Source organism: Mus pahari, chromosome 3 (assembly GCF_900095145.1).
Source record: "Mus pahari chromosome 3, PAHARI_EIJ_v1.1, whole genome shotgun sequence".
Lineage (NCBI taxonomy): Eukaryota > Metazoa > Chordata > Mammalia > Rodentia > Muridae > Mus > Mus pahari.
In genome coordinates, this window is record NC_034592.1 from 146,699,746 (window position 1) to 146,723,474 (window position 23,729).

The 23,729-nt window shown below is 49.4% G+C and overlaps 2 protein-coding genes across 2 annotated transcripts in view; one reads left to right on the forward strand and one right to left on the reverse strand.

The window, feature by feature from the left end:
• Rbpjl (recombination signal binding protein for immunoglobulin kappa J region like) overlaps nucleotides 1-4,719 on the forward strand; it is a 12,274-nt gene extending 7,555 nt beyond the window's left edge. Inside the window, exons 8-12 of the mRNA XM_021192840.1 lie at nucleotides 359-468; nucleotides 614-766; nucleotides 3,123-3,278; nucleotides 3,441-3,544; nucleotides 3,648-4,719. Coding sequence (XP_021048499.1) covers nucleotides 359-468; nucleotides 614-766; nucleotides 3,123-3,278; nucleotides 3,441-3,544; nucleotides 3,648-3,921 — 797 coding nt within the window. The 3' untranslated portion in view covers nucleotides 3,922-4,719. The remainder of the gene's footprint in view (nucleotides 1-358; nucleotides 469-613; nucleotides 767-3,122; nucleotides 3,279-3,440; nucleotides 3,545-3,647) is intronic.
• Nucleotides 4,720-14,175: 9,456 nt separating this feature from the next.
• The window catches only part of Sdc4 (syndecan 4), a 19,103-nt gene continuing 9,549 nt past the window's right edge, over nucleotides 14,176-23,729 (reverse strand). The window contains exons 2-5 of the mRNA XM_021194082.2: nucleotides 20,960-21,086; nucleotides 19,602-19,648; nucleotides 18,793-18,982; nucleotides 14,176-16,161 (exon numbers count right to left, since the gene is read on the reverse strand). Coding sequence (XP_021049741.1) covers nucleotides 16,010-16,161; nucleotides 18,793-18,982; nucleotides 19,602-19,648; nucleotides 20,960-21,086 — 516 coding nt within the window. The 3' untranslated portion in view covers nucleotides 14,176-16,009. The remainder of the gene's footprint in view (nucleotides 16,162-18,792; nucleotides 18,983-19,601; nucleotides 19,649-20,959; nucleotides 21,087-23,729) is intronic.

Genomic DNA, 23,729 nt, shown 5'->3' on the forward strand with positions numbered 1-23,729 from the left:
GGGTGAAGGCTTGCCTTTGGGGAGGAGGGTGAAGGCTTGCCCTTGGGGAGGAGGGTGAAGGCTTGCCTTTGGGGAGGAGGGTGAAGGCTTGCCTTGGCCCTAGTGAGTCAGTAGGAATCAGATCTCTTCTGATCCCAGTGACTAGCTGTGCCCTTTCTCCTTCAGCCAATAAGTGGCTGCCCCGGGGAGCACACCTTTGTTGGGATGAGCACAGACTATTTCTCCAGGATTAGAACCTTGTTCTTAGCTTCCTTTCTCATGGCTAGCTGCAGTGTGCGTTAAAGACAGGGGTGAAGAGATAGGGTTTGAGAAGTAATGAACCTTTGTTCCTTTCTTCCTTTCTTTCTCTCATCTCCAGCTGATGAGCACTGTTCCCAAGGGGACTTCCCACCCCAGGAAGGTTACATCCGCTATGGCTCCCTGGTGCAGCTCGTCTGCACTGTCACGGGCATCACACTGCCGCCTATGGTATGGGACCTCACTGCTATCAGGGTATAGAGCTGCCTGGCTGGGTGAGGGGCCTCTAGGGACCGTCCCCCACCCACCCTGCTACCTCACCGCCCCCCCAACTCACCGCCCCCCCAACCCGCCGCCCCTCACCCTTCTGCCACAGATCATCCGAAAAGTGGCCAAGCAGTGTGCCCTCCTTGACGTGGACGAACCCATATCCCAGCTGCACAAGTGTGCCTTCCAGTTTCCAGGTGACACCCCAGGAGGGGCTGGCACCTACTTATGCCTTGCCACAGAGAAGGTGGTGCGATTCCAGGTGAGAAGCAGAGACTACCAAGCAGCCCAGGCGGAGCACAGCCATAGAATATAAGCTCTTCTCCACAAAGGCTGCTTCTTAAGGGGACAGTGCTGCCCCCTGGAGGATTAGAAGTCATAGAATGCAGAAAAATGATGTAATTACTATTATTAAACAATATTCCTGCCCAGGGGCTTTAAGACATTGGGAATACCAAATTGCAGAATATAGAGACTGGAGATGGCTCGGTAATTAAGAGCGTTTGTTGCTCTTTCAAGTTCCAAGTTTAATTCCTAGCACCCACACGGTGGCCCACAACTTCACAGCCGCCTGTAGCTCCAGCTTTAGGGGATCTGACACCTCTTTCTGTCCTCTGAATGTCACACATGTATGGCATAAACCCACATTTACATAAATAAAAACTGCAGGATAAAAAGAAAATCATAGCAGAAAATAGTGTTGGATAATGTTGAACACAGTTACAGGATGTCAAGGCACGAAATCAGTGTGGAAAACAATAATTATTAAGTAATATTCCTCCCAAAATATTATTCTGGAATGTTAGTAAATAAAATAATAAAAAATATAGAAAACAATAATTATAGTCAGGTGGCACATGCTTGTAATTCCAACACTGGGAAGGCAGAGGCAGAGGCAGGCGGATTTCTGAGTTCGAGGCCAGCCTGGTCTATAGAGCGAGTTCCAGGACAGACAGGGCTACACAGAGAAACCCTGTCTCAAAAAAAAAAAAAGAAAAAGAAAGAAAGAAAAGAAAAGAAAAAGAAAAAGACAAAAGAAAAGAAAAAGAAAGAAAGAAAAGAAAAAGAAAGAGAAAGCGGGGAGAGGAGAGGAGAGAGAAGGAAAGAAAAATGATTATTGAATAATATTTCCTCACAGAAAGTATTATAATGATTTTTGGTTTTGTGTTTATTTGAGGAAGGTTTTATTCAAAGACTGACCTTGAGGTCATAATCCCCCTGCCTCCACCTACCAAGTGCTGGCATATGCACCACTAGTCCCAGCTAACGCTGTAGAATGTCAAGGCAGAGAAGGTTTGCTTTGGTTTTTTGGAGTCGGGGTTTTTCTGTGTAGCCCTGGCTATCCTGGAACTCCCTCTGTAGATCAGGCTGGCCTCGAACTCACAGAGATCTGCCTGCCTCTGCCTCCCAAGTGCTGGGTTTGAAGGTGTGCTCCACCACCCCCTGCTTAAGGCACAGAATTAGATGATGTTAAAGGATAGAGGATGTGGCTGGAAAGACAGCTCAGTGGCTAAAGAGTATCTGCAGCTCTTTCTTTGGCCCCAGCACCCATGGCAGGGAGCTCACGACTCTCTGTGATTCCAGTTCCAGGAAATCTGGCACTCCCCTGTGGCCTGTGCTGGCACCTGCACACGTGGCACACATGTTCTCTCTCTCTCTCTCTCTCTCTCTCTCTCTCTCTCTCTCTCTCTCTCTCACACACACACACACACACACACACACAGGCATGTGAATAAAAATATTTTTTGCATAGAGGAACCTGGTGATGTGGGTTGTAACCCTATTTGTGAGGCTGGGGTGGAAGGGCAGAGTGTTCAAAGCCTGTTGTGCTAGAGTGAGTTCAAGACCAGCCGGAGCAATTTCGTGAGACCTTGTCTGAAAGAGTGAAGTGGAGATTCCACTCACTGGCAAAGTGCTTGCTGAGCATGTGCAGAATTCTAGGCGGAGTTCCCAATGCCAACCAAGAACGACTTAAGAAAACTAGTTTATTAGAAACTAAGCTGGTTCAAAGATTTAGTTTATACTCTAAGAGAATGTTAAAATCTTGGGGTCGGGGAAATGGCTAGTTGGTAAAGCACCTACTTGCCAATTCTGGCATCTGAATCCAATACACTAGAACTCACATCTATTCTGAAAAATTGAGTATGGTGCCCCAAGCTTGTAATCCCAGCACCTGGGAGGCAAAGGCAGGAGAGACCCAGAGCGTTCTAAGCTTAGCCTCTCGGTATATCCAGATAGGCCAACCTCTGGTTCAGTAAGAGACTCTGCCTCAAAAAAAATAAGATCGGGAGTAACTGAAAAAGACACCTCAATTGATAGCCACCTCTGGCCTCCACACCTGCACACACACACACACACACACACACACACACACACACACAGAGGCATACTACAAATAAAAAATATTTTTTCTAAAAAAGACCTTTGGTTTTATGTATGTACATATATGCATACACACATACACGCCTATGTGTACACGCATACATACATAGCCCATACAAGTGTACGGATCTCACCCAAGCTCCCTGAGGCAGATAAACTGGGAAACTTAGAAGGAAAACTTGATAAGGTGGGGCCACTAACGAAGCTTCAGTTCCATCCCTTGGACTTCCTGCCAGGCTTCCCTCTGCCCCAAGGAGGCCAACAGGGCGCTGCTCAACGACAGCTCTTGCTGGACCATCATTGGCACCGAGTCGGTGGAGTTCTCCTTCAGCACCAGCCTGGCCTGTACTCGGGAGCCGGTCACTCCGGTGCCTCTCATCAGCACTCTGGAGGTGAATCTGCGGGGTAGTGTGCGGCCCTCCCTGCCTGCCTGCCTGCCTGCCTATCTGCTCTGGGGATGGGGAGGCTGTGGAGGAAAGGCAGGAGTCTCCTTCTAACCCACCACCATCACCACTCCTTCGTCACCTACATCTGGTCCCATTCACCGCCCCCAGCTGAGCGGTGGAGGTGATGTGGCCACGCTGGAGCTGCACGGAGAGAATTTCCACGCTGGGCTCAAGGTGTGGTTCGGAGACGTGGAGGCAGAAACCATGTACAGGTACAGATAGGCGGTGGGGATAGGCGGTGGGGACACCTTGGGCCATGGGATCCAGACACTGGAATGTTTATGATTGGCTTCATCCTCCATGCCCCGTCCACAGGAGCCCTCGTTCCTTGGTGTGCGTGGTGCCAGACGTGGCGGCCTTCGGCAGCGACTGGCGTTGGCTCCGCACCCCCATCACCGTGCCCGTGAGCTTGCTGCGCGCAGATGCGCTCTTCTACCCCAGCCCCTTCTCCTTCACCTACACCCCGGAATACAGCGCGCGGCCGCGGCTGCCCAATGCCCAAGAGCCTGCCCCTGATGCGGACACGCTCCTGGAGAGCATCCACCACGCGTTCACACGCACCAACTTCCATCTCTTCTGCCCCACCTAGGCAGTGCCACTGAGGCTGACTCCAGTCCCACAGCTGTCCCTCAGGGGAAAAGAGCAGGAAGGAGAGAGGTACCTCACCTGACCTCAGGCCACTCGCTGTCCTCAGTAACTGTCATCAATCATGAGTGATATTCTAATGTCTTCACTGCGTGGTGTGCTTCCTGTTTTTGTAACCTGATAGATGTATTCTTCTGCCTTTGTCTCTTTTTGGCTCTTCCTGGGTCGGTGGCCAGTTCTGAGGATCCAGGCCTAGGGGATTTGCTCTCCAGACACCTGTGTCCCCATTTGAAAACAAGTTGCTTAAAGTAAGACTAGAATGTCTAGGGTCCTGGATCCCATGAGATCCCTCTTAGAGCTAGGTGTCTATCTGACCGTGGTGACACTTCCTATGGCACCCTTGCCTGGGTTTGGTCTCTGATCACTATCCCATGTCGTTAGTGTCAGGCAAAGGCCTAGGACAGCTCTCTTCACTGTCCCAAGGCCACTTCTCCTTCAGGACCAAAAGGAAGAGCCTAAGGCTAAAAGATCCTCCTGTTTCCGGGTACAGGTGACTGGGAAACACTGTGCTGGGGACAGGGATGGCAAGGGGTAAGGGAGGGGGCTGAATGCTCCCCGGATTCTGTCCAAGTCAGAGTCTGATGGAGCTGGCACCTTTATGACTCTCTGTGGAGAAGAAATGGGGTTCCAAGGCAGCAGATACCCTAAGCTTAGAGGCTACCTGGCCACCCTGGCAGCCAGCAACTAGCTATTCCCCCATGCCAAGCGTCTTAGTTAGTTAGTGTTTTACTGCTGTGAACAGTTAGTGTTTTACTGCTGTGAACAGACACCATGACCAAGGCAACTCTTATAACAATAACATTTAACAAGGGCTGGCTTACAGGTTCAGAGGTTCAGTCCATTACCATCAAGGTGTGAGCATGGCAGCATCCAGGCAGGCACGGTGCAGGTGGAGCTGAGAGTTCTACATCTTCATCTGAAGGCTGCTAGGAGAAGACTGGCTTCCAGACAGCTAGGATGAGGGTCTTAAAGGCCACACCCACAGTGACACACCTACTTGAACAAGACCACACCTCCTCACAGTGCCACTCCCTTGGCCAAGCATATTCAAATCGCCACACGGAACAAGAAAACACTGCAGCGTCAGAGACAAAACATAAGGCCTCTTCAGACCATATCTTTCCCAGGACAAGGCAGACAGAAGTCATGAGACAACAGATCAATGATAGAACTGAGGAATGAGCCTCTGAATTTGGGATCCATGCTGGAACTACACCCCATCTCTGGTCTTTGTTTGTTTGTTGTTTTGGGGGGGGTTGTTTTTTGTTTTTTTTGGGTTTTTGTTTGTTTGTTTGTTTGTTTGTTTGTTTGTTTGTTTTTAGAGACAGGGTTTCTCTGTGTAGCCCTGGCTGTCCTGGAACTCACTCTGTAGACCAGGTTGGCCTCGAACTCAGAAATCCGCCTGCCTCTGCCTCCTAAGTGCTGGGATTAAAGGCGTGCACCACCACGCCTGGCTTCTCTGGTCAGCCTTTCCCTGCTTACTCTATGCTTAGAAGGAAAAGGAAACTGCCAGGATCCTAGCTTGGGCTATGAAAACCAAAGACGTAGGTAGAATGGATGTCAGTCTCTGGTCTTGCCTGGTAGAATGGATGTCAGTCTCTGGTCTTGCCTGGTAGNGGTAGAATGGATGTCAGTCTCTGGTCTTGCCTGGTAGAATGGATGTCAGTCTCTGGTCTTGCCTGGTAGGAAGATCTGATTTGAAATATGAGGTCGATCTACAGCCATAACACCCTGAACATGCCACATTTCATCTGAAATGTGGGTTCAAAGCTCTAATGATCTGGAACTTACCTTAACCCGGGGAGAAGAGTTCATTTCCTGTAACCCCCTCCCACCCCCACCTGGCCCCCAAATGCGGAAAGTCCCCTATGAAACCAGCAATAAATTTGTTCATAAGACTCCATAGAGTGAAAGGGCAGTGGTGGCGCACACCTTTGATCCCAGTGTTCAGGGGACAGGTGCAGGCCAGTCTCTGGGTTCGAGGCCAGCCTGATCTACAGAGTGAGTTCCAGGACAGCCAGGGCTACACAGAGAAACCCTGTCTCAAACAAACAAAAAGACTTCATAGACTTTCCACTGATTTTTTTTTTTCTGGGTTGCTTTCTTCATTGATTTCTGTCGTCTGCTATCGTCAAGCTGAAACTTACCACAAAAGGCATGGAAGAAGCTTGTCCCTGTGGCCCTAGACAGTGAATCTTGGCTGAACAGTGCAGGGCACATTTCTGATGAGCTGTGTCCCCGACATGAAGTACCCTGCCTCACGTCGTTTGTGTCATCATTCCATGGTGACATTGACACAAGAAGGAAGCAAAGAAAGGGACCATGCTGTACCTCGAGGGGACCTTTCAGTTGCCCTCTGGGATTTCTCTCCTGCATCCCAAGGCCAGGCATGCATCCTGCTGTCCTCTTTACCTCTCGGGAGACCAATGGCCCCACCTAAGCGTCTGAGCCCAGAATTCCAACTTCGCCCTATTTTGAGTTCCAGCAGCAGGGCTTATCTGTGAAGGATTTCTTGACCAGGGTCTGAGTCAGCCGGCGTCAAACCCTTCCCTCTCCATCTTCTTCCTGCCATTGACTCTTCTATCTGCCTCTCCAACTCGCAATCCCATCTCTTGGGGACCCTATCTCTTCTTCCACGGCTCCCCCTCATACCACACGACTACTCTGCCTCCCAGACCCAGGAGAATGCCACAGGATTTCCCAGTTTTCCAGGGTAAAGTGAAAATCCACGAGCCCCTTATTCAAATCTCACCAGTAATTTCAATCAGATGGTGAACTCCGGCCAGATCTATTCTAAAGGCTTTACAGATCCATGAAGCCAGCCCTGGCCACAGGTTTTCACTTTCTATTCTGCCTCCTGTATGAGTTGCCACCACTAGGCAGTGAGGTTCATATGAAAATGAGTTTACCATGTACTTTTTGTTCGTTCATCTCTCTATCTCCTTGCTTAAGGAATTCCATTGCTTTGCCAGATAATGGCTTGCAAGTGCAAAGAAAACCACCAGGTGGCACTGTTCCCTCATAAACATAAACGGGGCTGGGGTTTTTTGTTTGTTTTGTTTTGTTTTGTTTTGTTTTTTAAAAAAGCAATTGGAATCCTTCAAGACAATCTACCACAGCCTTGGGGTTCTTTGGAGGTGTGCTTACTCAGTTCCACATAGCTCCAAGAAATTTACAGTTCCTAAAGCCCTCCTGTGGGCTTACCTCACTAGACTCAGCAAGGTAGTTGTAAAAGTTAGCTATCTTTAGTAGGCGTGGCGATAAACGCAATCCATCCCAGCGCTCTGAAGGCAGAGGCAGACAGATCTCTCTGAGTCCAAGGCCAGCCTGGTCCACGTAATGAGTTCCAGGATAGTCAGAGTGACCTTGCCAAAAAGAAAAAGGAAAAGCAAATAGGCTGAAATCTGTGTAGAGAATCTTGGGCATCTGGACTTTTGTCAAATGCTCCTGTATGATGTCAACAAAAAGTGAAAAGCTGGGAATCACCACCCTAGGACACATTCTGGGTAAACTGAGGCTCCAAGCAAGGAGAGGCAAAGCTCATAGCAGGTTGATGACACAACCTGTCCTTGCTTTAAGTCCTGCACCCCTGACTGACACACAGTCCAGGCTCTGAGGTTCTCCTAGCTACCATAACACACTAGGCTACAGCGGGAACATGTGTCCTGCAGGGAGGATAAGGTGAGGTGGGACAGGGTGAGGGAGACCAGGGTGAGGGGGTGCCAAACAAAACCAAAGATGCCAGTCTGTCCCTATCTCTCATGAGTTAGAAATCCTGTCACCAAGAAAGGCTGTGGTTTAAGCATGGACCTTGGGTCCTCTGACGTCTATTTCTGTTAAGTGAGGTTTTCTACAAAGAGAAATTAGTTAAAATAACATGGTGCAATTTTAAGACATTTCTGTTCCTCGGAAGGGTACGGATGGCTGGGAGCACAGACCATGAAGATGTCAAGAAAGAAAAAAAGGCGAAGTGAAATATCTCTCTCTCTCTCTCTCTCTCTCTCTCTCTCTCTCTCTCTCTCTCTCTCTCCCTCCCTCCCTCCCTCCCTCCCCCCCCACCTTAGCCAAGTTTGGCTCTGTTCCAAACCCCAAGGGACAAAGTAAGGTTAATGGTGATACAATAATACTCTGAATGGGTGAAATGGCAAACACCTGTTGCAGCTGGCTGCTTGCTGGGGTGGTTGGGGGATGGGGTGCAAGCAAAGTTCTGGGGAAGGCAGAGCCTTGCGCCATCAAGTTCATGGATTAACCCCAGCTAAAGAGAATTCTGGCAGGGACTGGAGATGTAACTCACTTGGTAGAGTAATTGCCTAGCTTGCACACAGTCAGGTGCAGGTCCCCATCTGCATAAAACAGGCATGATGGCATGTGCCTGTAATCCTAGCACTCAGGAGGTAGAATTAGGGGTATTAGAAAGTCAAGATCACCCGGCAGTGGTGGCTCATGACTTTAGTTCCAGCATTTAGGAGGCAGAAGCAAGTGGATCTCTGAGTTCCAGGCCAGCCTGGTCTACAGAGCTAGTTCCAAGACAGCTAGGGCTACACAGAGAAACCTGTATCAATAAACAGCAACAACAAAAACAAAACCCCACAAATGGACAAAAATATTCAAGGTCATCTTGAGTTAAAGGTCAGGCTGAGCTAAGTGAAACCTTGTCAAAATAAAGGGGGGGGGCTGAGGTGAAGCCCCTCCCACCGAGTTCATCCTGGAGCCCTTTCTCCCTGACTTTGGCTGGTAGTGCAACTGGGTGTTCTGCACACAGTTTTGCCCAGTTCAGAGACACTGTATGTGTTTAATCCATACTCTGCCCTTGCACCCACATTTTCACAGGTGCCTTAAGATGCAGGAAAGCTGTTCTAATCGTAGCTGGATCCAGGGTCAGAGCCATGTGTGTCCACTAGGTGAGTTCAGCGGCCTCGGGTTACTTAAGATTTCTGCACCTTAGGTTCCGCTTCATAAAGAGGCACGAAGAATAAAATAATCAGTGTAGGAGAAGACTTTTCCACACGACCTATGGGCTAGCTGCAGCCACTGCTCTTAGTTTTTGTTTGTTTATGGGTGGGGAGGTGGAGGTAGGATCTTAGTACATAGCCCAGGCTGGTCAGGAACACTTAGAGATTGACCCCTCCCCTGCCTTTCCAGTGCTAGGATCAAAGGCATGTACCCCTGTGGTTGGCATGATTGGCCGACACAAACACCTTTCAAAGTAAAGAATATTCTCTTTGCCAGCTGGGGAAAACAATAGCCCACAGGAGGTAAAGAGCCTCTCTGTGCTGGTGTCTGTTACCTAACAAATCACCACAAAGTATCAGCTTACGACAACACATATACATTGTCTGACGTTTCCATGGAGTCCAAGTGCAGCCTAGCTGGTCTGCTCAGGGTTTCCCAGGACTCCTGCTCTATGTTCACGTGACCGGTTGCAATTTTTTTTTTTTTTTTTAGGTTTTTCGAGACAGGGTTTCTCTGTGTAGCCCCGGCTGTCCTGGAACTCACTTTGTAGACCAGGCTGGCCTCGAACTCAGAAATCCGCCTGCTTCTGCCTCCCGAGTGCTGGTATTAAAGGCGTGTGCCACCATGCCCCGCTGACCGTTTGCAAATTTAATCTCTTGAAGCGACTGAACTCAAGGCACCTTGCTTTGAGAGGACAACTGACTAAGTCAGATCCACAAGGATTCTTTTTCTTTTTTTCTTTTTTTCTTTTTTTTTTTTTTTTTGCTAACTCATGAATCAACTAATTGTGGCCATTAACACATCTGCAACATCCTTGTACATGTGTTACGTAATGTAACCTGTCATAAACCCAGCTGCACCGTACATAATATGTTAACCCTACCCACATCAAGAGAAGAGCGTGAGGGGCCTGGAGAGATGGCTCAGTGGTTAGAGAGCACCAGCTGCTCCTGCAGAGGACGCAGGCTCCATGGCCAGTATTTACTTCACATAGCTCAGTCATTCCAATTCTGGGGAATACAACGTCTCAGGCCTTCAGACGTACTAACGCTCATGCATACATACTCACTTACAGTCCCATACACACACACACACACACACACACACACACACACACAACTTAATAAAAGTTAAGTTTTTTATCTGGGGAGATAGATGGCTTAGCAGTCAAGAGCACTGGCTGCTATTCTAGAGCACCAGCATTCAGTCCCCAGCACCAACCTGGCAGCTCACAAGTGTCTGTAACTCCAGTCCCTGGGATCTGACACCCTCACGCACACATACATGTAGGCAAAACACCAATGCGTGACATTAAAAAAAAAAAGTTTTAGGGCTGGAGAGATGGCTCAGTGGTTAAAAGCACTGACTGCTCTTCCAAAGGTCCTGAGTTCAATTCCCAGCAACCACATGGTGGCTCACAAGCATCTGTCATGGGATCCAATGCCCTCCCTGGTGTGACTGAAGACAGTGATGGTGTACTCATATGAATAAAATACATCTTTAAAAAAACGTTTTGATCATAAAATAATAAATATTTAAGAGAGTGAGAAAGATGGGGGAGATAGAAAAGGTGTGTATGTCACGGAGGAGGGAAGAACCCTTGTGGACATCTTTCTCGATGCATCATAACAAACACTGACAGGAGATACTGGGTTGGTGCATAAGCCTTTCCATGCCTCTGTAATAAGCTGCCCGGTGAAGGAGTTTACTGGCTGGTTTTGTGTGTCAGCTTGGCACAGGCTGGAGTTATCACAGAGAAAGGAGCCTCCCTTGAGGAAATGCCTCCATGAGATCCAGCTGTAAGGTATTTTTCTCAATTAGTGATCAAGTGGGGAGGGCTCATTGTGGGTGGTGCCATCTCTGGGCTGGTAGTCTTGGGTTCTATAAGAAAGCAAGCTGAGCAAGCCAGGGGAAGCAAGCCAGTAAGTAACATCCCTCCATGGCCTCTGCATCAGCTCCTGCTTCCCGATCTGCTTGAGTTCCATTGACTTCCTCTGGTGATGAACAGCAGTGTGGAACTGTAAGCCGAAGAAACTCTTTCCTCCCCAACTTGCTTCTTGGTCATGATGTTTGTGCAGGAATAGAAACCCTGACTAAGACAAGGGGTCAGTGCTCCAACGGTTTCTGGAGTTCAGCAGATCATGGGGTAAGAGTGGATCAATACTATCATCCTGTTCACTTCTCAGAAATGACATCAGTGTTAGCCTGCCAGACAACTTAACCCCAGCGTCGGATTGACAGGTGACAAAGTGTACAGTCACAACCTGTGGGATGGTTTCTATTTTGATTTGGATATGAAGTGCCCACTTCCCTGAGGATTAAAAGACTTGGTTGCCAAGAGTTTGGGAGAAATGACTGGATTAACGCCTTCGTTGATGAATCGATAATATAGCATCCTTGGGAGGTGGTGCACAGGAGAGGTGCGGCCTAGTTTGAGGAAGGTTACCACAGGTGTGCCCTAAAAATTAGTTACACTTGTCCCCGATTCCTTGTCCCTCCCTGCTTACTGCATACCATGAGGCGAGTAACTTTGCCCCAACACGCCTTTGTGCCGTGTTTTTGTTTCATCGAGGGCCCAGAAACACAAGAGTCAGATAAGGACAGACTGCTTCAAGTCAAAATGTATCCCCATGCCTTTCCCTCAGATATTTGGTCCATCAGGAAGTGTGACTAGCAGGGCTTCCAGTCAGCCTTGCCTCTCCTAGCCTTCCTGCCTTTGCGCTGTTTTCTGTGGTCGTCAACAGGACAGACCTGTATGCCTGACTGACTGACTGACGAGACGTTATGCAAGGGAAAGTTTGTGGCTTCCGAAGCTAAGACCTAAAAGGTCCTGTAGCTTCTACCTGGCTCTCTCAGATCACCGACTCTGGGAAGCCAGCTGCCACGTCACGTCACGAGGATGCACATTTCTGCGTCCGTGAGGTGAGCAACTGAGACCTCCTGCCAGACAGCTAGAGCCAAGTTTCCAGACATGTGAATGCACTCTCTCTGTTGGAGATAGAGCCTCCTGCCCAGTCAGCCCTCCAGGTGTCTATAACATAGCCGGTATCTGGATGACGACTGCGTGAGACCCAACCTCCGCCTCTAGAGCCGTCCACCTCAGCTGCTCCTGAGTTTCTGACTCATGGGAGCCATGAGAGATGTTTGTCATTATAAGGCTCTAAATTTAAGGACGTTTCCATAGGAAGAGTTAACCATTATTTTTGACGCTAATATCTTACTCAAAGAAGTGCCACTTGGCACAGAGTCAACCTCTGGCCTTCCCCACTGCAGAATGTGGAAGAGGAAGGTAACGGTTGATGGCATCTGAAGTCTAAATGCAGGTATCAGCAGCCATGTTCAAGTCCTTACACGGTGGACATCCTGTGCCCACACCATCCTGGAGCCATGAGCTATACAACGTAGCCGTTGAACATCAAGTTAAGAGGTTTTGCAACTCAATTTTTAGTTTTAAATTTTAAAGAGCCACGGTGGCTACTGTGTCAACTGAGCAGATCCAACACATTCAGAGTGTACGCGACGGGAAAGGCCGGTGAATTACAAGAACCAGAAACTCACCCAAGGGACTCGAGGGAACAGAACTTAGGGTCCCTGGAGAGATATGAGACCATCTACTGCTTCAGAGGTGCTGTGAGGGCCGACCACCCCCACAGTGAAGGGACTGTGAACAATGGAAACTCTCTGTAGAATCCAGAGGCTCACTATGTGGATTCAAATCCTACCTCCGCCACTGGTGAACTATCCACTTGGACACGTTCTTTAACCTTTCAGATAAAGTTTTTTTTTTTTTTTTTTTTTTTATTTCCATTTCTAACAACTGTTTTCTGCAGCTGCCCTAACAGGCTCAACCACGAAACACTTAAGTTCCTGGCTTGTGTAGTAACTCCTCTGGGTGCTTCTTCCCATGGGGCAACATGGTGCCAAACCCAAGTCACCAAGGTCAAAGGGCCACAAATCGAGGCTCCACTCTGCAGAGATAAGCTAAGGACAGGTGGGAGCCTTGGTGACAGGCGGCTCTCAAGTATGACAACTATAGCATGGCCCACAGAGACCAGGCAGGTGACAAGGAAATATGCAGGAACTGTGTCACAAAAAAGCCAGCCTGGGGCCTTGTTTCCTCTCAGCCACGTCTGGTCATAGTACAGACTTGACAGTTGGCCAAGTCTGTTTGTGTTCAATCTCTAAGGCTTTTATGAGAAGCACCATGATTTCTACACACACACTGGGACTCAACTGAGGGTTATTTTTTACTCTTTTGATTTATTAAGTAGTATGTGTGTCCAAGTGTGTGTGACCCCCCCCCCCACAGTTCACTTGTGGAGGTCGCAGCGTGACGTCAGGAGCTAGTTCTCTCCCGTTGTGTCCAGGAATCACACTCAAGGCAGGCCTCGGGCTGACGTGACAAGTGCTCTTAGACTCTGAGCCATCCCAAAGGCCTGAGGGATTCTGTGGCCTGTGTTTGTTTTTAAACCTAGTGTTGCTTAATTAAAATGGGGGAGAGACAGGATGTGCTGTCCAGACCATCGCGCACATTTTCTGGCGTCTTTCCCACCTCCAAAGCCCTACTGCTGTCTCGTGTCTGTGCCCATGTCTGGCACCCCAAAAAGTCGCTCTCTGGCTTCACTGAGTTCAAGGGATACAAAATGAATGGCTTGTTAAAACAAAAAACAAACAAACAAACAAAACCTTTAAAATGGGCTAGAGAGATGGCTCAGTGGTTAAGAGCACTGGCTGCTCTTCCGGAGGACCTGTGTTCAATTCCCAGAAACCACATGGTGGCTCATAACCATCAGTAATGAGATCTGACGCCCTCTTCTGGCACGCAGGTGTACATGCAGGTAGAATACTCATACACATAAAATAAAAATAAAGCTTAAAAAAAATCCAAAACTTTATAATGGCACTGGGTGTGACGGCACACCTTTTTAATCAAGGCAGAGGCAGGCACGTCTCTTGAGCTCTAGGTTCACCTAATCTACAGAATGAGTTTCAGGACTGCCAGGGCTATACAGAGAAACCCTGTTTGTTTGTTTGTTTGTTTTATTATATGTAAGTACACTGTAGCTGTCTTCAGACACTCCAGAAGAGAACATCAGATTTCATTACAGATGGTTGTGAGCCACCATGTGGTTGCTGGGATTTGAACTCCGGACCTCTGGAAGAGCAATTGGCACTCTTAACCGCTGAGCCATCTCACCAGGCCCCGAGAAACCCTGTTTTGAGAAACCAAAAATAAAACGGACAGGCTAACAATCTAGAAAGTACCAGGTTTTATTATCTTTTTATCAAAAAAAAAAAAAAAATCAGTAACAGACGACAGTGTGAATGGTGCAGAAAAGGAGCAGGCACCAAGGCTAGAAGAGGACCCAGCCAGCTAGGACCCTGCATGGAGGTGTTGATGGGGGCCTTACAGGAACAGGGTATGGTTGAGAGAGTGGTATGATCTCCCCACCACCCCAGGCCTTTTAAGCCACTAGGTCTCTCCTCTAGAAGAGGGAGAGTACCAGATGACAGGAGTCCCTGGGGCCTCATCGCCTTCCTCCTGGTCCCTTCCCTTGCCCAGGGAGACAAGCATAGCTGAGCAATGACCTGCTAAACCCGCTTAACCCTTGGTGCTCAGTGGATGGTGGCTGAGCATTTTGTGTGGCTAGTGCAACCGAGGAATGACTTCCAATCACGTAGTCTGAAGTGAACGGATGTATACAGCCACACGAGGCCACTGTATTGGATTGGGTGTCTAGAGCGCCTGGAGGAAGCAGACCCAGGAGCTCCTCTGCTGACTGCCCCCCCCCCACCCCCCGCAGAAGGCACAGCGAGGGTTTGAGTCAGGTACCCTCAACCACTCCAGCTCATTCGCAAGAAGGCACCAGGAACAGGGCAAGAGAAGAGCGCAGCAGCCTCTTCAGCCACACGAAAACTCACGCAACCATCCAGCCAACATGGGACCTGTAATACCATTCTATAGCCTAAAAAAATATATTTATCTATTCTTCTAGAACCAAGGAAGGATAATATATTACAAGAACATGAACACAAATATCCCGCTATCCCCCTACATTATATTCTGGAAACTGCTAGAACCCTGTAGCTACTTCTTAAGATAAAGCAACTTCAGGAAGGGCCAAGGTCAAAAAACAAGGGCACAGAGCATTTCAAAAAAAAAAAAAGTGGGGGACAGTAGAGAAAGAAAGATGAAAAGCAGCCCTGCCTGAAGCTATAAATAGTAAAAAACGAAAAAAAAAATCATAAAAATCATATCTCCAACTCTTCTCTCATTTTCAAAAAACAAAACATAAAAAACACACGAAACACAAACTTAGTTGTCACAATGGAAATGTTCTAGATAGAACATCTGTACATCCCCCACACTCTTAGCCCAGGTGCAGACGCTCCCATGAAGGAATGAACCATTAAAAAACTTAGTTTTACGAATCTTCTACAAATCAGCATGAGCTTTCAGCACTTCACCCCGCCCTCCCTAGATTTTTTTTTTTTTTTTAAGGTTGAATTTCAAAAGTCACTGGACCTAGAATGCCCCCAGGTACGCCACAGAGACTCTGTAGCATTGAGCAAGCTCTCGTAGCGGACACATCTCAAGGTGCAGAGGGTTCTGGCTCCTCGCCCCAGCTCCTGACAGATGGATAGGGTGTACAGCATGTGAAGGGAGCTGGGATTCACACCATAACCCCTTGCCTCTATAACCAAGGCAGTCATAGATGGGACATGTTTACTATAGGATCTAAACTGGTCCTATATTCTATTCTGGAAATTTGGAACGACAACAAAAGACCCAATTCCAGGCTTGCCTTCAGAAAGGGCAAGTTTAACCCCATTTTTCTGCCAGGGCAACTGAGACACAGACAAATAGACACAGATCTCTCTCTCTCTCTCTCTCTCTCTCTCTCTCTCTCTCTCTCTCTCTCTCTCATCTCTTCTGACACCAGAAAGGTGACTAGAGACAGAGATACTGACAAGTCAGTATTAAGGTGCCTGCTGCTCTCTGCCAACTCCCGCCATCCACAACCCCCCACTCCTCTCCCCATTAAGTCCAAGCAGCGCGTTCACGGGAGGAAGAAGCTTCATGCGTAGAACTCATTGGTGGGGGCTTTTTTGTAGATGGGTTTCTTGCCCAAGTCGTAACTGCCTTCGTCCTTCTTCTTCATGCGGTACACCAGCAGCAAGATCAGGAAAACGGCAAAGAGGATGCCTACCACGCCTCCCACGATCAGAGCTGCAGTAGGAGAGAGCCAGGGGTGAGCATTGAGACTGGCTCCGGGTCCATGAGCTCTTTGGCCCACCCGCCGCCAGTCAATCTCAAGATGACCACACCCCCTAGACCAAGCAAGAGGACACCTCCTTAGCATTGACCTTCAGAACTTCTGTCTGAGAGGAGAGACAGTAAGATGACAGCTACAGTGGACCATAGGTCAACACCACCACTTCATCCCACATCTGCGTCCTAGGCCAAAGCTCAGCTCATTCTATGCATCATGCAGACTCTCTAGCAACCGCTTAACATTAAGCCCCGGACAAGGGGGGGACAGCAGGATGCAGCAACTCATGCAGACACTTCCTTCCTTACCATGGCATACACTGTCTTTCCCCGTGTGCATACGTCCCACCAAGACCCATGCATCCATCCACTAGCAGGTATCATATTCTACAAACATGCAGAACACACTAATGTCTACATTGTCAGAGCGCAAACAATTGCTGATTATCACGGCAATTGCGTTCCCGTGTCTTCAACAGTGGTTCCCACTGATTTTCTCCTTGAACCTCGCACCTTTCCCAGCTACCTTATCCGACGAGGCAAGCTTCTTCACCTCTCTCAATACAACACAGAACAAAACACCTTCTCCTATCTTTCCCTTCAGACCAAAATAAATCTACTTCAACTGCCCAATGCAACTCCTACACTCAAGCCCCCCTGAACTGTAAACCTCTGGCTTTCTCATTTTCCTCACCATCCTCACATGGGCCAGAACGCCAGAAAGTACTTAGTGGCCCTCACCATCCAGCTCAGTGAAGAGCTCCTGGCTGGGGCCAGGCAGTGGTACTGCTTCTTCACTTGGATGAGCATCTGTCTGTCCACACCAGGTGGCCTGAGTGACTCATGGCCGTTAGGGGCGGGGACAGAATCCTCCCTGTGGCAGATTGAATCTCCTAATTGGTTTTACCCAGCTTAAGAAGATTAATTTCTCTGCACACACTACACACATCTACACAGAGAATGGAGCAGGAGAGGCAGAAGAACAAGAGTTTTTCTACCAACAAACCAAGAACAAAAGTGCTGCGGGTACCAGAAAAAAAAAGTTAGACCCTAACCCTAACCCTTCAGGCCCTTGATCTGTACTGGGAGACCCTGCAGGGGCAAGGACCAGCCACAGGTTCAGAAGCCATCTGTGCTCCAGATCCAAACATGGAGGTCGCCATGTTCCTGGCTCTGTCACCTGGTTCCACTTCAGGATACTGGAGGGTCTCCAAGAATACACAGGAGTCACAGGACACACATGTCACAGAACTTCTAGGTGCTGTTTAAAAGCTACTGAAGGGGATGTTTCCAGCTGGACTCCACTGTCCCTTCAACGATGAGGCCACAGGGGCCTAGAAAAATGGCTCATTTCTAGGAAAAGATCTTACACTAGTGTGACCACCAGGTGGAAGAATAAAGGGATAACCTGGTGTTCGTTGTCTTCTTGTTCTCTAAGCCAAAACGGGGAGCTCAGTTTCCCCACAAATAAGAAGAATGACTGGTTTTCAAGGTTTTCTTGAGACGCAAACAAAAAAGACTAATGAACCGATCTAAAACTCCACATGAATGAATAAAACCTGTAGGGGACAGGTCTAAACTACGCTGAGAATGGAACTCTGCAGTTGAAGCGCGGCAAAACAGTTTTCTCCACCAAGTTCAAAACAAGGCCTAATGGGCTCCAGGGCCTTTACACTGACAGCCACCAACACAAAGACTGGTGAAGGGAAAAAAAAAAAAAAAAAAAAAAGGATGAATGTTGACAAGACCAAAAGCAGGACCACATTGTGACCCCTGGCACCGGGTCTGCAAGACAGGGCCAGTGAGATTCTGAAGGAAGACATATGGGCACAGAGCTCCATATTTACACCTCAGCCTCCTCAGGCCCAGCTGCTTCCCAGGAGACAAGAAAGACCTAGCAAGGGCCTGCAGCACCACCACTTCCGCACCAGCCAGTCCTCCCAGGCTGCCTGCCTAACTGGAAAGTTTGCTCCAACCAGGTATGGAGATGCTCCGCCTCTTATCTTGAGCTACCAGAAGAGGACCCCCCAACTCAAGTCCCACATCCAGGCCTGACACAGCCCCTCCACAGCCTCACGCAAGGCAGCACATTCCCTGACAAGGATCATATCCTAATTTTGTAACATAAAAGCACCCTGTGTCCTAATTAGGGAACACTAACCCTATCCCCAGAGCTCTGGCGATAACACAGACAGAACAGCCCTTTACAGAAGGGGGGGGGCATCCTTCCCATTTCACAGAGCCATAAACGGAGGCAGGCTATTCAAAAAGCACCAGGCCAAGGTCATAAGCCTATCAAGAGATAGGAGGGTGAAAGGGGAGTCAGCCTAATTCCACCAGGGGCCTCCCAGCTTTCAAGGGAAATTAACCCTTCCTTAGATAATTAACTCCGGATGCGAGCTCAGTCAGGGAAAGGGCTTTGGAAAACACCCAAGGGGCTTAAGGAAACAATTTCTTTTCTTTTCTTTGCAAGCCTTTGATATGCACTTGATTATGCGTCCCAGCCACCCCTTAAAGGAGATAAAACCCTTAGCTGCCCCAATGCAAACCAAAAGACTAAAGACAGGCCTGTCTGCTTCTCAGCTTTACCTGCCAAGACCTCCGTTCTCTCAAAGATGTTGCTGCCCTGCGCAGTGCTGGACATGGACACTTTGTTGGACACGTCATCCCCCACGTCGGGCCTTTTAGGAATGACCTCATTCTCTTCCAATTCCTTGGGCTCTGAGGGGACACGGATGCCAGGCTGTGCATTCTCGGGGATACGGTTATCTAGTGGCACCTGAGAGAGAAAGGAAAGGAGAGGACACTGAGCACACCTCGAAGAGGAAGCGAGGTGTAAGGGACCCTAGAAGATGACAGGGAGAGTCACAAGGGAACGAACACAGGCAGGGCGTGGGGGAGGAGCAGCCTTCACGCCTCAGCAGGTATATGCTGGGGCAGCCAGTACAGGTCACGTGGCGATGCCCCCTCAGGATGTCAACTCTTCACCTGCAACCCTCTCCTGAGGCAGTGTGCACGGCCAGCATGTTGGAGTGTTTTACACTTAGGGCACCGAAATTTATCGATGACCATTAACGAAAAGGAACAGAATGCAGCTGGAAACATGCATGGCACATGGGTTAGGTGACACAGGGAGACAGGCTTTGAGGGCTCAGAGTTTCCCGTGCGACTTGGAAACAGTGCCGGTGGGCTCGGAGGTGACCATCTTCTCCTAGTTGAGCAGGCTTGTCCTGTCCATGCCTGTCCCAACTGAGCCTAGCACCCCCAATAAAAGGCCTTCCTAGAAAACGGAGTTAGATCCCATCATGCATTCTCGGGATTGTAATTTCTGTCTCTCTCTGGAGAACAAGAGCAAAGAGGGAGAAAAGGGTGGTGGTGGGGGGAAGGGCAGCGCTCACCAACGGCACAATCACTTCAGGGAAGGGTCGGGGCTCCTCCGTGTCATCTGCAAAATTAGAACAACAGCTGTGTGAACAGTCATGTTCTGAAACCGACCCCTTCAGCTGTAGCTAGTGGCGTCCCACCTCGAGAGCCATTTTAGTCACCTATACTGAAACGTGACACTCCTGGGGCATCTATCTGGTCCGTCCACAGCAGTATGTACCCTGGTAATACACAAAGCTGTCCAGTGTCTCCTGAGCTTTCTAAACCCTTACTAAAGCCCATACTTTTGGGGGGTAAAGAAACAGCAGTGTCTGGAAGCTGGTTAGAAAAGGCAAAATGTTCCTGGACAAAGTGGCACACATCGGGAATCCCAGAACACCAGAAGCGAGTTCAAGACCAGCTTGTGCCACACCAGAAGAACTGGCCTCAAACAAGAGTTAAGAGAGCAAGGTCAGTGGCAGAGCCCAGCCCTAGGCTTAATCTCTATCCGGGAGGATAGCGTCACTTCAACTAAAATTTACATCTGAACGAGCTCCCGGGGGAATTAACTTTTGGGAAGGAAGCAGTTAACTGTAATGCTAAACACAGGACACAAAGAGTTTAGCTTGCCTCCTGGTTGCATCCCTTTGTAGAGGCTGTCCTAGTATACCACAGTATACTGGGGATACACTTTACAAAAATTTACTTCTAAAAATATAGAGTGCATGGTAACTGCTAAGACCTGGAACTCGGTCTGGTCCACAACTGACTCCACAGTCCTCCCGACCCTCGTTTTACATAGTAAGAACCAAGGTTCTAAAGTAGAAGGCAGCGCTGGAATTCTGGACTGTGCAAAGGCCCTGAAGACCAGCGGAACCCTTAGCAGCTGCCTGTTCCATAGGCCACAAAGTCAAACCCCATGAAAGCCCCGATACCTGGTCACACCCCAAGAAACCTCCCTCCCTCCCCGTCTCATCTGAAGCAGGGGTTTTGCTTCCGGCTCCCCACTCCATATCTCAGCCCACACACAACGCCTCCCACTCCACCCCCACTTTGGAGCCAGTACTTTTCCTTTTCAACGGTTGGGGGGGTTGGGAAAGCGGAAAACACTCTGGGCCCTTCCCCACGCTCCCTCTACCCTCCACCAGAGGGAGGAGCCTAATGGACAGGTTCAGGCTAGTGCCTGCAAACTCAAAAGTGGAATAAATTCAAAGTTGTTTACAACTCACCCCACAGACCCTGGGGGTGGGAAAATGTTACTTTTGTTTCCCCTTTTGAAGTGGAGGGGGGAGCACTGTAGAAAAATGTCGACTCAAATCCACCTCTCCCACTGTTGCCGCCAGGAGTCCCTGCAGCCCAGGGCCCCCCAGCCTTCCCAAGCACACCCCCATACCCAGATCTCCGGAACCCGAGAGCTCAAAGTCATCCGAGCCGCCAGCATCTTCGTCATCGGGGAGAGCTCCAGAGAAGTATCTACCTTCCAGGAGGTCCTGGGGGTCGATGACCTCTGTCTCCCGAATCTAGGAAGAGAGGTGGTTTCAAACAGGATCGATCCAAAGGCCCATCTTCCTCCTCCCGACCGACCATCTCGGAGACAAGATTTGCCCCAGAACCAAAGTGAATCAGGATTATAGGACCAGATCAAAGCCTTGGGTCCTGTCCCCCCCCCCCACCTACTGTGCAACCCTATACAACTCTCTTCACCATTCTGGGTTAGTAAAAATATAAGTGGTAACAAGTTATTAATATTTCTAGGTATCATTTACTGAGCCACCTATGATCTCTCAGGCTGCTTATAATAGCAGTTGTTAACTTTACAACTAAGACCCACCCACCCCCATCCCCTGCACAAATGGCTCTAAGTCATTCTCTTCTGATGGTACAAGTGGCAATTGGCAGGCAGAATCGCATGAAGGACCACCTGATTTCAGAGGCAGAGGTTCCCATGGGCACAGGCAGGCCCAGGCTGGGGTCCTATGACAGCAGCTGATTTCCAGATGGAAGGTAGTAGGCTACTGGTTCTGGGCCTGCCCTGTTGGGGTTCCCAACTGAGTCAGATTGGGCTGAAACAGGCAGGGCAGGTTCACTCACACCCCATGACAGCCACAGAGCTGAGACCAAGTGGTGACTCAAAGGCACACTCCTGAATTCACGGACTTCTCTCAAATGTCTAGTCTTCTGCCAGCTCGGGGCAGGGCACACAGATCCCTTGCTCCCACAGACCATGTCACTCAGCTCCCATCCCAAGGAGACCCAGCTAGCCACCCCAGAGCCTGTGGTCAATTCCCACCAAGCAGCTTTTAAAAGGTAACTATCCACGAAGCCCCTCCCCAAACTTATCAAATCCACTTACTTTTGCCCCCCCCCACACACACACCGGGTCTCCTAGCCCAGCTTCTTTAGGGCCCTAGGGTGCACAGAGGTGCCCATAGCCTTTCCCACTAGTCTTTGGACTCAGGCTCGTTCTTGTAAACAACCAGGTGCAAGGGTCACTGGTCTCTTTCCAGGCCTCCCTCTCCTCTTGTCCCCAGAACTACAAGGGATGAATAGCCCTGCTTAGAAATTCAGAATATGAACTAGCCATTCAGACCTGGGGAGGCCCTGTTCTTTTCACAGAATTTCGTAAAGCGTATTCAAACCAGAAACGAGGTAGTGACTACCCTAACACCATACAAAACTTAGGTAGAGAGTGGTCAGGTCTGTGTCTGCCAGCCCCAGGATGTCCTTCACCCAACCACAGAGATGCAGCGGAGAAGGAATGTCCGTTTTCCCCCTAAGGCGTGAGATTGAGTGGCAGGAGTGGAGAGGTCAGAAGAGGAGCTTAGGGAACAGGCTTCCTGTTCCACTCTTCCTCCTCTTCTCTCCCCCACAGGCTTCCGGGGAGAGGAGGCTGTGCCCTCTGTCCACCCCCTTGCTCAGGAAACTAGATTCTGGGAAAGGAGCTGGGAGGAAGTCAGGCCGGCATTCCCTCTCTCTCCCCCAGGGCAGGGAAATGGATGCAGAGTGCTTGGTACGCGTGGGAGTGGGGAGCCATTAGGGGTTAAGTCCTGCTTACAGATGACTTCACGACTCCGGAATCGGGAGCTGTGAGGTTGCTGGTACTGGAATTCCAGCCCCCGCACAGGGCCCGCGCCTGTGGCTTTGGCTTGGCAGCCCAAGAGAGGACTTCTCCATGGTTGTACCAAGCGCCCTAGACCTAGACGGCGGGCATGGTCCCAACCCCCAACGCCTCGCTACAAATTCCCTAGGGTTCAAAATCCGCAACGGCAAGGCCTCCATGGTTTACACTGTGCCAGGTCTTAACATGCACGCACTCGGGATGACGCAGACCCTTCTGGCGAGGGTGGAAACCACAGCTCGGAAAGGCAACTCATTTCTCCTAAGGTCACACAAGCACAAGTGACCAACAAGACAGGCAGCCGGGTATGAGATCACCTGGGCTTCTAGCCACAGACATAACATAGGAACACCTTTTGTGCTTAGAGCTACCAGCCCAGCCCGCCCTGGGCTAGACAGGAACCCTAACTGGGTGTGTCTAATCCAGCTAGGGGTGGGGGCATGAGGAGATGGAGGAAAGGAGAGGCAGGTAGAGATACTCTGACCACCAAAGCTTGAAAGACTGGTCACACGCGAAGTTAAAATTCAAACTCTTCAGGGCAGGCTCTGAGGTTTTTAGCCCGGGGGCTTGGATTCCAGCTCAGGTCTGACCTACCCCACACCTCGCCCCTACGAAGGAGCCTTGGAATGTCAGCCACACACCAAACCTCCCTAATATGTGAAAGTGTTCCGGGTGTTTCAAAACAGCCCAGGAGATTGGAGATAAGCGCATTCGTTGCCTATCACGTGAACTAGTAGTGATTTATTTACTTCAATCTTCCATTAGAGAAACTCAATAAACTGAGGCTGAAACCAAGATGTATTCCTGGTTCAGCCCCTTTTGGGACACGTGGTTCCTTCCCATCCGTTTTTTTTTGGGGGGGGGTTCTTTTTTTCTTTTTTAGGGGGAAGGTCTCTCTCTAGTTAGCCTTGGCTGGCCTGGCACTCGTTGGGTAGCTGACTAAGAAACTGGTCTTTCCAGCACTTGGGAGGCAGAGGCAGGTAGATTTCTGAGTTCGAGGCCAGCCTGGTCTACAAAGTGAGTTCCAGGACAGCCAGAGTTTCAG